Source organism: Daucus carota, chromosome 3 (assembly GCF_001625215.2).
Source record: "Daucus carota subsp. sativus chromosome 3, DH1 v3.0, whole genome shotgun sequence".
In the NCBI taxonomy this organism is placed as follows: Eukaryota; Viridiplantae; Streptophyta; class Magnoliopsida; order Apiales; family Apiaceae; genus Daucus; species Daucus carota.
The window spans coordinates 41250053-41263311 of record NC_030383.2 but is presented as its reverse complement, the minus strand read 5'-3'; the positions used below and the strand labels follow the sequence as shown (position 1 = coordinate 41263311).

The window sequence follows — 13259 nt, the reverse complement described above, 5'->3', positions numbered from 1 at the left end:
AATCTGAAACAGAATTATATTAAAATATATCAAGATATACACCATATCAATTAATCTGAAACAAAATCAAATATTTAATTTCTGCCATAATATTTGAGCCAAATTTCTATGGAAAATAATTAGTTCCATTATTAAGAGAATATCATCGTATCTCACATATCCCTTAGTCATAATGCTTAAAATATGACTTACCAATATGTGACTTATACCCATATTTTTCCAACAATCCTCCACATGGGAGAGATTGGTGATCCTAGTAGCACACATAAGATAGACAGACAGACAAACACAAGGTTTGACTTGGTGATAATTTTCTTCGATCAGATATAGCATACAATAGGTAGAGAATGCTCCTTGAACCTTCGCTCGATGAAGCATATCGACTTTACTTGTAAAAAATGGACGTGCTTGTCCTTGAATTGTTCGACCGTTTGTGTAAATGATGATACACTCATCACTATATCGTTTATGACTCATTCATCTCTCATGAGTATGTCCATTTTGGCCATGGAACATTGTCTTGGTTATGCAGGAGATTCTAAAGAATCGTGCCTCGCAATTTTCCTTTAAAGCGGCCCCACTTCTCTCCCACATAGGCGATCTTTATCTTACAGAGTAACCCGCGTTTACTCAACTGAATTTCATGCGTGTACAACTCCATGTATTCACCAAAGATCATTAAAAGCTTAATGCTTATGCTCGTACCTTACGAGTCTCACTGTTTCTTCATCATTGGAACGGGTCAGGAGTTCACACTTCACCCCATAATGATTTGGTCATCATGATTTATTTGTCCCATTGAACCAAGTTCTTGGGATCTCCAGTCAGGAATGGTTAGGTGTCCACCATGATGCCGTTAAGCAATAGGCTTAAGGCCCATGTGATTAACCACTTCTCTTGATAATCCTTTGGTTAGCGGATCCGCAATATCATCCTTTGACGATATATAAAAGAAGTTTAACAGGAGAGTTGAATGACACAAAAGCAAAGATAATCACCTTGTGTTGGTCAATATGCAGGTATAGAAACGATCTTCTATGGAACAATAAACGATGGCCACCTATGAGAAATGTTTTTAAAAGCTTGGAAATATATTTCACAATGGACAACAATCCAGGGTTGAGTTACTATTGCACCTCTTACGCCTCCGCTAGCAGGTGATGGTGCTATATACTTGGCAAAGTCGCAACATAATGAAGTAAAGATTATAGTGGATGCAACAATTTTTTAAGAACACAAAGTCTTAGGGATTGGGCTTATCGCCGGATTCATGATGGTCACTTACTTTCAGCCAAGTCGAAAACCAAAGTAGAGATCATGAATCCAATACTGGTGGAAGAAATTGCAGTGAAAGAAGCGTTAAGTTGGACTAAAGAAATGGAATGACACACTACCATCGTGGAAACATATGCCTGGTAGTTTTGCAGTTGATCAAAAGTACAGTTCTGATGAGGTCTAGACTCGACATCGTGATCAAAGTTTGCCGAAATTTCTTCGAAGATATAACAATATTAAGTTGTATTTTCTTGAACTTCCACACGAACATGCTGATGTGTCACATAAGTTTGACCGGAGTTTTGTTCCAGTCAATGTTAAGAATTGTAACCAACAAGAGTTATAGACAATATATTTGTATTTTGTCAAAAAAATAATTATGTCTTCTAGAGATTTTGTTTCGGTGCTTGACATAAGCATCTGAGCTCGTTCTTTCTTTCCTTCCTTTTCCTCTCCCTCCTGTTTTCTTTCCTTCGACGGATCTTGTACGTTTAACCAACCGACAATTTTTGAAACCATCTCTGCATGATATTTGACATTTGATTAATTGGCAAACTTTTTTAAAAAAAAATTATGTTTTTCTTTCTTAGATTCGTGAATTTTAACTTTTTTGGATGTTTATTTTCGGGTTAAATGGCGTTTTCGTCACTCAACTGACTACGAATTTTCACTTGGGTCATCAAACTCAAAAAGCTTTCAGTCAAATAATTGAACTAATAAAAACTTTCAATCACATCACTTGCCGTTACTACCGTTAACTCTTGGATGGAAAAATGAGTTGGCAGGCTTACATGGCAGATTTGCAACCTATGTGGCTGCTCCACGTCATTGGATCGTTAGACCCGTTCCACATCTTATAACCCAACATCATTATCCATTTCCAGCTTCTCCTTCCTCATTTCTTATCCACCATTTTTCTTCTTCAACTCTCTTTCATGTCCATTTTTTAAAAAGAGCTCATCATCTTGTTCTTTAAAACTCATAAAACCAAAAGTGTATACACAGACATATAAATCTCATTTTTCAAATCTCGTCTCTCTCTAGTCTCCACCAAACCCCATCTCTCTAATCGACGGTGACTTTATCGCGTCGGAGCTGTAATCTCCCGAAGCCTCTCCCCACGCCCCTACACCTCTCATGTTCGTTCTTCACCGACTCAACGACATTCACTGTCGAGACCTCGATTCCATTCACCAATCACAATAGCGACCGCCGTCACGCTCCATCGAGACTTCCGCCGCCGAGCTGATGACGTTCTTTTATGATATGACGAAGATGAGGCGCATGGAGATTGCGGCGGACTCGTTGTATAAGTCGAAGCTATTGGGTTTATACAAATGGGTGAAATGAAAGAAATAGGGAAATATAATGAGTTGTGGGTGAGTTACCTGGGTCGGGTCCTAACTCAGCCGGGTGGTTTTATTGATGGGTGGACTAATAAGCTGATGTGGCAGCATATGTGGAAAGATTTAACGGAGCACCGTCTATAGTCAATGGGATTTAACGGCCGTGAAAGTTTCATCGTCTTCGATGATTAAGTTGCATATTTTTACTAGTTAAGTGACCTGATTGACAGCTTTTTGAGTACGATGATCAAGTGAAAGTTATAGGTCAGTTTAGTGATCAAAACGCCATTTAACCCGTTTATTTTCATATATCAAATTTTTTTGTCTAAGTTTCCGTGAAATCTGAATGCTCCTTTTTGATTAATTGAAAGACATTCAATACGAAAGAAGTATTATTTTTCACTATTATATTTCGGTATAATTGACACGAAAGTCTTATTAAAAGAAAATAAAAACCCTGTTATAACTGCAGGTTACATGCTTCATGCTTGTATACACAGTATTTGTTAGAATAATTAGGTAACCGAAGAAAACGAAAAAAAAAAAAGATTATGGAGTGGAGGTGGAGTGAAAGGAACGTAGTTGCTCCGCATTGTTTTCCACGTGCATTTCCCACTCTTCCCGCCATACTTGAGTTGACAAATTGCATGCAGTTTCTCATATCACTGTCACTCATCTTTTTTATGTGTAAATAAATTATAATATGCACACAACTACGTGACTAAACTTCTTATTCTATACCCGCAGCATTACTCTAAAACAGCTATTCATCCATGATGTAATTTTTAATATTTTAATTAATTATTGTATATATTCTAAAATTAATATAACAAATTTAATAATTTCAACATTATCATAATATATATTCAGATTACTCATTTTGATTAATTCATGATTATCCTGTTAATTTCCGGTACCTCTGTACAAAAAGTCCGATTTTCACTCTTGCATAGTAGCCTAGAATATTAGTATTATTGTATTAATATATGTTAGCTTATTGGGGTCCTAGCTATGCTTTCTGCTTGCACAAGCAACCACACTTCACTTTAATTATCACTTTCAACTTAGCTTCATTCACCTCTCTTCCTCTCTCTATTAATCTTGTTTTTTATACATTTGTCTAAATTCTTGTTGTAGTAGGTACTGTCCCTTTCTTTTGTTTGAGTTCTTGATGAGCCCTTTGCTTGAATGTTGACATTTACCACATTTTTCTAACTTTATATGCTTGGATTAATTGCAGGAAAATATATTCAAGGAGAGCTGAGTACTTATTTTTGCATCATCTTAAGGTTTGTGTCACTTTTGCCCCTCTGCATATTTAAGATTTTCTTGATTTCCTTAGGTTCTTTATAATGTAGAGTAAAGATCTTATTTTTTTGATTGGAATCTGTGTGTTGAGGTACTAGATTTGTGTGTTTGGTGAAATGTGACATTCTAATCCTGCCCTTTCTTTGTGTAGATATAAATGGTCATTTGATTGGATATTTACTTACTAATCAGAGAGCAAAAATGGAAGTGAAGTTAATGTTCTTGGCTGTTTTCTTGGTTGTTGCATCATTTTTATTGGTAGTGACTAGTGAGCCTTCTGGGGATAAAAAGGCTTTGCTTGATTTTGCGCGGAATATGTCCCATTCGCATCGTCTGAATTGGGATGTGAAATATTCTGCTTGTAGAAATTGGACTGGAGTGACATGTAATGGTGATAAATCTAGGATTATAGCCCTTCGATTGCCTGGCATCGGATTTTCAGGCCAAATACGCTTCAACACTCTTAGCCGCTTGTCAGCGTTGCAGCTGTTGAATTTAAGATCCAACAGCATAATGGGTCCTTTTCCTTCTGATTTAGCTAAGCTTGGGAACTTAACTGCTCTGTACCTTCGATCCAATAAGTTTCATGGTTTTCTGCCATTGGATTTTTCGGTTTGGAAAAATCTGTCCATTCTTGATTTGTCAAACAATGCCTTTAATGGCAGTATCCCTTCCTCTCTATCAAATCTGACTCACCTAACATCATTGTACCTAGCTAACAACTCGCTTTCGGGTGAGTTACCTGATATCAATATCTCTGGTCTCCGAGTGCTGGATCTGTCTAATAATAATCTCACTGGAGTTATTCCTCAATCTTTTCATAGATTCCCAAGCTCAAGTTTCATTGGTAATCATTTCTCCCCTGAAAACCTCCCTATTCCGCTTCCTCCTGCTCCTCCACCAAAAGCTCCACCTTCAAAGAAATCCTCAAAACTCGGTGAACCTGCAATCCTAGGAATTGCAATTGGAAGCTGTGTACTGGCATTTGTGATAATCGCTGTTCTCTTGATCGTATGTTATTCCACTAAAGGTGAAAATGGTGTATTAGCAAAGTCCAAAAAGAAAGAAACAACCCTGAAGAAAACAGTTTCCGGGAGGCAGGATAGGAACACCAGCCTTGTATTCTTTGAAAATTGTAGCCTTGCATTTGACCTGGAAGATCTGCTAAGAGCTTCTGCAGAAGTGCTTGGTAAGGGAACATATGGGACAACATACAAGGCTGCATTGGAGGATTCAACCACAGTCGTAGTGAAGAGATTAAAGGAAGGGAGTGTTGCAAGACGAGAGTTTGAGCAGCAGATGGAGGTTGTTGGAAGTATTAAGCATGATAATGTCGCTGCTCTGAGGGCATATTACTATTCCAAGGATGAAAAGCTCGTCGTGTATGACTATTACAATCAGGGAAGTGTATGGGCAATGCTACACGGTACGTTAGTAATCAGCCTCACTTTCATTAATTTTATCTTGCAAAATCAATATTTTTGATACGTTTGCTATATGCATTCGGTCCCAGTGTGAAATTTATATGTTCTTAATACTGCATGATCAACTTCTTTGAACATGAGCTTTTAGTTTTAAACACATGTTCAATTGCTTCGTGATTCTCTTTTTGTTTTTGGTGAGGATTTCTTCATGATTCTTAACTGCATTGTTACTTTGTTTTTCGAAGTAAGATGTTGTAAATGATATTTGTCTTTTATAATCAGTGAATAGAGGTCAAGGCAGGACTTCTCTGGACTGGGAAGCTCGACTGGGTATCGCTGTTGGGGCAGCAAGGGGAATTGCTCATATCCACACACAATCTAGCGGAAAGCTTGTTCATGGTAACATTAAGGCTTCAAACATTTTCCTCAACTCCAAACAACATGGATGTGTGGGTGATCTTGGATTGGCGACAATAATGAGTCCATCAGCCCCGCCTATGCAAGGAGGATACCGAGCACCAGAAGTAACAGACAGTCGTAAAGTATCCCAAGCATCTGATGTTTACAGTTTTGGAGTCCTGCTTTTTGAGCTCTTAACCGGGAAGTCTCCAATACATACAGCAGGAGGTGATGAAGTCATTCACCTGGTAAGATGGGTTCACTCAGTCGTCCGAGAGGAATGGACTGCAGAAGTGTTTGATCTAGAACTTCTGAAGTTCCCTAACATAGAGGAGGAAATGGTGGAAATGTTGCAGATAGGAATGGCCTGCGCCTCACGAGTTCCCGAGCAGAGACCCCAAATGTTAGAGGTGGTGAAAATGGTGGAGGATATCAGACGGATAAATACAGGAACTCAGCCAGCTTCGGCAACTATATCAGAAGGTTCAACTCCCACCTTCATAAGCTGAAATAAGACGATCTTTGATTCAAGAGTAAGACTATTGTATCGTATAATCTTTTAATTCTTTATTATGACTGGATTACCACTTGGTAAACTGTAGTTTTGTTTTGCGTCTGTCTGTTCCTTTTGTCAAATACCTCACCTAATTTACAAAGCAAGTCAAAAGTTTGGTTGGCTTACTGAATGTTTTTGACAATAAAGTGAAAGTTATAACCAAACCATGAGACCACCTCTGCTGTTGAGTGATAATTCATCAAATTATAAGAAATATTTACCACTTTGTTCCCACTTCCAATGTGGAACATAGACAAGGAATATAATCCAACTGCATATGGACACAAGCTAGATCTAGATGGACCACATGCAGCCTAGCGGTCCGATAATTACTCTACATACATTATACATTACTTCAAATTCAATACACACAAATTACATGATAAATTTCACAATATTTTACAACACAAACCATGCCTTGTTTGATATAACGTTACACTTCAGAGACCTGCTTCCGGAAATTTGCTGGAAGCTGAACATATTACATGATAATTTTCACAACAGTTTACAACACACACCATGCCTTGTTTTGATACAACGTTACACTTCAGATGACCTGCTTCCGGAAATTTGCTGGAAGCTGAAATGCGCTCTCACTCGGGTTCCATAATCAGAAGTTGTACACCCATGGGTAAATCAAACAAATACACATATACCAATTACAGCAAGAAGAATGACCTATAACACCCGTCACAGATAGGGAGAAGACTATATTTATCACTTCTATAGAATGAGATTATGGAAATCATTATTCCCCCAAATATACTCGAGACATATAGGTCATCGAAACCGCAATTTCATGATAAAGTCCTCAACAAACCGCAGCTCATTTCCGAAGAAATTTAGTTTTAACTCCACCTGAAATTAATAGATACATAAAGCGATCAGGAGAGACAGTGCCTTCATGACCCACATTTATATGTACAAATATAAATAGTCTATCAAGAAAAGACAATTTCACATAACCCTGACATTTAGCATTTAAAAATATATTTTTATGATAAGTTCTTATGAACACAGTATGACCAACCTTCAACTTCCTCAAATAATATTTCTTTCACCACATCAGCGGCCGCATTGTACTCAAAACTGCAAAAAGTTATACATAATGCATTCAGATAATGTTGTGTTTAAAGAGTTAAAGCTGTTAAGAAAAAGGTGGGTGTACAATCAAAATTGCAAAGAATCATTAACAGAGGAGATTTTACTCAATGCTGACATACAATGATGGTACAATGTCACTAGCTATTAATACAGCAAATGAAGTATACTCCTGATACGACTACAGCTTTCCTCTGATTAGTCCATTGTAGATAAACCATCTATGATGACTTTCTAAAATGATTAATGCAGATCAACACAATTTTGTCCATATGCAGTATGAGTACTAGAGTAGAGTCGTCTAAATCCATGCCACAAAAATTATGTCAAATGAATCGGTGCGGTGTATTTTAAGGCTCTAAGTTGGGAAACTAGTAATTGCAGTTCTAAAGATGTTCCACAGGCTTAACAAGGTCGGTTTACAAAGAATAAAAACGTGACAGGAGGCAACCATTAACAAACAGTTATAAGAGAAGTTGCTTGGTTTTGTTGAACAGTAGGGTACTGAGCCATGAATAGGAAGTTCAATATCTTATCTTTTTACGAATATATATGTTCAATAAAAACAAAGAGTAGATTTAGTGATTTTAGGAAAGAAATTCAGAGGGAATTCAGAACATTAGAAAGGACTTGCAGTTGAATAAGGATAGCACCTTAATCTAAACCCTTATATTTAAGAATGATCCCTGTTCTCGGCACCATTTCTAGCAATACTGGACCTTTTGCTCAGCAACAACTTTCCCGATATGTATTAAGTATTGCAAATAAATGTGAAATACTGGAATTGAGGATTGGACATAAAATGTTGAACCAATGAAAGACCATGTTCACAGTATAAAAAAATCCAAATTCCCCATAGCAACACTTTAATCACCTCAGGCGTGGAAAAAATAATCCTTCACAGAATAGAAAATGCATAATATAATTAAAAAAAAAATATTTACATGGGTAGTTGTTATTTACCTGTTTGATAAATAGACCTCAAGTTCAAAGTTTGATGTAGTCTTGGTAGCTTCCATTAACATATTAACAATTTCAGTCTTCCGAGTACTAGCCAAGAGAATATCATACTCAGTTGGGATAATGATGGCACAGAAATTGTCACTTAATTCACTTAAAGAAACTTTCTCAACAGCTGCTAGAGAGACGCGTCTCTTAAGTGTCCCCATGTCTGGGTCAACAATGTATACTGCAAAATCAGTGACAAGAAGAATGCGTCTCTTCATCTTCCCAGTGCTGGTAAATTTTAATACTTTGTCTGCAAAGAATATCTTTTTGTCACCTGCAGAACTGGAGTGAAGTTAATAGCATGATAGAATGTTCTACAATAGATATTAACATTCAACACAAAACTTAAAAGGCATTTATATCAGATCCAACGTCCAGGGAGGGAGGAACTCAAAATAAATTGATGATTCCATTGATTGCATTATTTAATGCATCACTACCATTATAAACTGGTGCCTTGAATATACAATCTCCTTTTTATGTGATAAAAGTTTTCCTTGAATTGCACTGTATTAGTTAAAAAGGGGCCTAATTCATTTAATCAAAATTTAAGTGCCAAAATTTGTATCTCTCCGCGCACACGTGTGAGTTTACATTATCAGTATGCAGAATCCTCCATACCTTTTGATGAAAACATTAATCTTTGTTCAAATCACACAACAGAATAGAATAGAGTCAGAAAGCAAAACATAAAAATGTGCTTCTCAACTGGGCATCGCAACATCACTACAAGACAATATAAAGCAAACACTTATGTTGTATTTGGTTGGGATGAATGAATTTGGAAGGAATGGAATGAGATTAAAAAAAAAAATATGAGTACAAGTTAAAGATTTCACTCCTTTCCCCATTCCATTCCTAACAAACTAAACTATAGTTCAAACCCCCCATTTCAAGAAAAAATGCTCCATTCTCTCTCGAACCCAGTTTCTTCCCAAATCTTATCATAAAATTTTGCATTCACTAATTTTTTTAAAATAAGATCTTCCCTCCAACCTCCATTGCTTTCCTTTATTTTCACTCATTCCATCACATTCCATTCCATGCGCTCCTTTTGGTTGCAGATAATGAACTTAGGGAAGAGGATAATTTTATACCATTCCGTGAAAGAATTCCTATAGGTTATATTGCTTACTCCATTAATACATAGTAAAACTAGAGCTCAACTACGCGAATTGTTTTTTTTTTTTTGTTTTTTTTTTTTGGGGGGGGGGGGGGGGGGGGGGAGCTCATTCCTACTTCCGATTCTTTTCATCACTAGTTCCATTTCAGAAAATTTACACTCCAATTTTTCAACTTTCCTCGTACATTCTTTGATCCCACTTTCATTTCATTAATAAATCTACATTCCCTTCCTTCCTAAATAAATACGTACCTCATATCATTCTTTTCAACTCAATAGACTGTTAATGCATCTAATAGAGGTCCAAGCACATATAAACCAATCACGAGTGTATAAATGAACAACATACCAAGGCAACCATTACATCCACAAACTATATCATCTCGTCTTCGAATTCTGATTCATCATCACACAATTCTAATCCAAACATAAAATGCACTTTCGGCACGCTACGATCACACACCAAAATCGCAGATACACAAGCAAAATCAACTAACAAAATTCACCAAACCAAACAAAAACTTCCTACTTATCACATACTCATCACTTAGCAGCAAAAACAGTGTTAGAGATGATCAAAAGTGACCTTGTTTTTCGAGAATCTTCTCGAGAAACGGGATGGAAGCAACGTCCAGATAATCACCTCGATAATCCCTAACGAAAGAGGCTTTTCTACGGACCTTAACACCCATAAAAGGCTCCTGATTCACGACATTTCTGCTTACGCTTTTATCCAGGCTTTTGATTTTTAAGCTAATTTTGTCATTAGTTTCTTCATCCTCGCCGTCGTCAGCTGGCTTGGGATCTTCGATTTGGACTTTCCGGCGCGATTGGTACCACGACATCTTTCGATCAGAGCGTGCAGATTTCGACCACTTTAAGCTTGTATCATTTCTTCATCCCTTTTTTTTTTTTTTTGCTTTTTTGGCAGAAATCGGGGGTAGTATTTGATCAGAAGATTGCGGGGTTGATTGGCTAATTTTAGTTTTGAGAAACAAGAACTTATTTTTGAAAGGGATATTTAATTCAAACGTCCCTGAATTATAGGCTGTTTATTGTCTAAGTCCCTATCTTATTTTTCTCAATATTGCGATCCTTAAACTTTTAAACTTTTTTGATTTGCATCCTTCCGTTAAAAATCAACTAACGGACGTTAATCAATGCTTACGTGGCAGATGCTTATGTGGCTAAAGCTTACGTGGCTAAAGCTTACGTGGCAATTTCTCATAAAATTAAAGTGTTAATATCTCATAAAATTTGTTGTTTATTTGTATTGTGCTTGAATTGCAATCAAAATTTTTTAACAATATCTTCACTCCACAGTAATTGACAATTATCAAGTGACTCACCATCCTTGTGCCAATATATCTTATAGTTTTCATACCCAAGCCTCTTCTCTACCAAATCTTTACATGAATCAAGACATATTGAATCTATGCTCTGGCAGTAAATTAGGTCTACTTTACCTTCTTCATAGAGCCGTATGCGATTCTTGTAAGTAAACACTCCCCATTATGAATTCGAATATTGGCATAGTAAATCTACATCCCTGCACATATACACACAATCCATAAGAGAAAAGTATATACATGCATATATATGAACTTGTATGTCTGTACATACCTCAGATGATAGAAGAATCGCTTTCAATCGAACCTCAGCTTAGTGAGAAGGAAAATCCCCAATCGCTCTAGAACCCTAATTCTCGCCCACTTTGTGTTAATACGCAGCTCAGCGAGTGTAAAGTGTGGATGTTTTATTTTTAACTTAAATTGACTTGACTTAAGTTGGTTTTAAAAGATTACAGCTCATATTTTAATTTTGTAATTTTATTTTTTTTTATCTGCCACGTAAGCATTGACTAACGTCTGTTAGTTGATTTTTAACGGAAGGATGCGAATCAGAAAAATTTGAAAGTTTAAGGATCGCAATATTGTGAAAAATAGGATAGAGACCTAGACAATAAACAGCCTATAGTTCAGGGACGTTTGAATTAATTATCCCTTTTTGAAAACATATATATAATTTTTTGTTTTTTCCCTGAAATAAGTCCTTGTTTTTTCTTTAATTAACGAGTATACAACACCTACTTAATATTTATATTTAAAAGAATTATAAAATTATGTATTTTATTTTAAAAAATAGTAAGCACTTAAATATTGAAAAAAAAAAGAAGTTTTGCCCAGACAGTCTAGATCTATATTATTATTAATTCTTGATCTCTAACATTTCAAAAAGGGAAAATAGATTTTTTTGCCATTCAACTTACAGTGTTTTTAGAAACTTGCCGCCCAACTAATTTTTTTTGCCTTTTACTCACTAATGTTAGGTTTGGATATTTTTTTAGCCATCAACTTAGGTTCGGATTTGATTACTAGCATTATAATAAATTTTGTAGCATCATTTATACATAGTGATATTATGTAATATTTTGATGATGTGTCGTATGTTTATATCTTTATATATAGTAACAATAATATAAAATAAGCCGATGAAAAATTAAAATCAGGAAAAATCGTAATTAGAATTCTAAAAATTCAATAAATCATGAATATGAAATCAATGATTTCAAACAATTCACCCTCCCTAATAAGATAAAGTGTAATTAAGTGATATGATGCATCATTTTTGCTATTAAAGTTTCGATCGACTAGCCGATCAGTCTAAGATCTCTCTCAAATTTATCTTCATAAATTTTAATAACTTTATCTTATTACAATTTTTAAGATAAATAAATAGAGAGGTTAGCTTAATTTTCGATGATTTTCCTCTATAATGCATCATTTTATTATTAATACTCCCTCCGTCCCTCTCATTAGTTTACAATTTTTTCTATTGCTTAGCACATATTTTAGGATTCTTATAAAACATAGTTTCATAACTTATTTTTGTGATTTTTTTGTGTGTAAAAATTCAAACGCTGAATTTTTATTCGAAAGAAAAAAGTAAAATTATATATGAAACTACATCTTTTAAAAGCCATAAAATGCGTGTAAAATTCTTATCACCCAAGGTAAACGACATTGGAGACACAAAAAGTAGTATATATAAAGATACAAACATATACCAAATAATCAAAATATTACAGAATACCACTATATTTTAATAATACTACACAGAATTAATGTAATGCTAATAATCAAATCCGAACCTAACTTCAGTGACAAAAAAAAATGAACCTAACATTAGTGAGTAAAATAAAAAAAAATTATAGTTGAGTGGTTAATTTCTAATTTCTAAAAACTCAATAAGTTTAGTGACAAATAAAATTATCATAATGCTAGTAATCAAATCCGAACCTAAGTTGGTGGCTAAAAAAAAATCCAAACCTAATACTAGTGAGTAAAAGAAAAAAAAAATTAGTTTGGTGGCAAGTTTCTAAAAACACAGTAAGTTGAGTGGCAAAAAAATCTATTTAAAAGGCAAGTTTCTAAAGGTCTTATAGCGGGCCGTTTGGTTTAGATTAAGATAAAGACTACTTGTTTAAATTAGAGAAGTGGAGTAGAAGTGATAAGTGAATAAGTTAATAAAATGTTTGGGAAAGAAGTAGAAATTCTGAAAGAGTTAGCATTCTAACTTTTTAAAAATGCTTCTACTTATTTACACAAACGTATCAAGAAAAATAGAAGTCACTCCCGCCAAACAAACAGACCCACCATCTACAAAAGTCTCTCTCAAATTTGAAAAAAGAAGTGAAAGAAAGGTTTAAAGTTTAAACC

At 35.3% G+C, this 13259-nt stretch overlaps 2 protein-coding genes across 2 annotated transcripts; one reads left to right on the top strand and one right to left on the bottom strand.

The window, feature by feature from the left end:
• Positions 1-3625: 3625 nt before the first annotated feature.
• On the top strand, positions 3626-6438 carry LOC108214917 (probable inactive receptor kinase At4g23740). Its single transcript, XM_017387161.2, has 4 exons — positions 3626-3761; positions 3862-3910; positions 4081-5355; positions 5636-6438. Exons 3-4 carry the CDS (start codon positions 4131-4133, stop codon positions 6259-6261), a joined length of 1851 nt encoding a protein of 616 aa, XP_017242650.1. The 5' UTR covers positions 3626-3761; positions 3862-3910; positions 4081-4130; the 3' UTR covers positions 6262-6438.
• A 199-nt stretch (positions 6439-6637) lies between these two features.
• On the bottom strand, positions 6638-10534 carry LOC108214918 (uncharacterized). The gene is made up of 4 exons (XM_017387162.2): positions 10127-10534; positions 8373-8691; positions 7339-7397; positions 6638-7166 (listed from the first exon to the last, which is right to left on the bottom strand). Exons 1-4 carry the CDS (start codon positions 10383-10385, stop codon positions 7135-7137), a joined length of 669 nt encoding a protein of 222 aa, XP_017242651.1. The 5' UTR covers positions 10386-10534; the 3' UTR covers positions 6638-7134.
• Positions 10535-13259: the final 2725 nt, after the last annotated feature.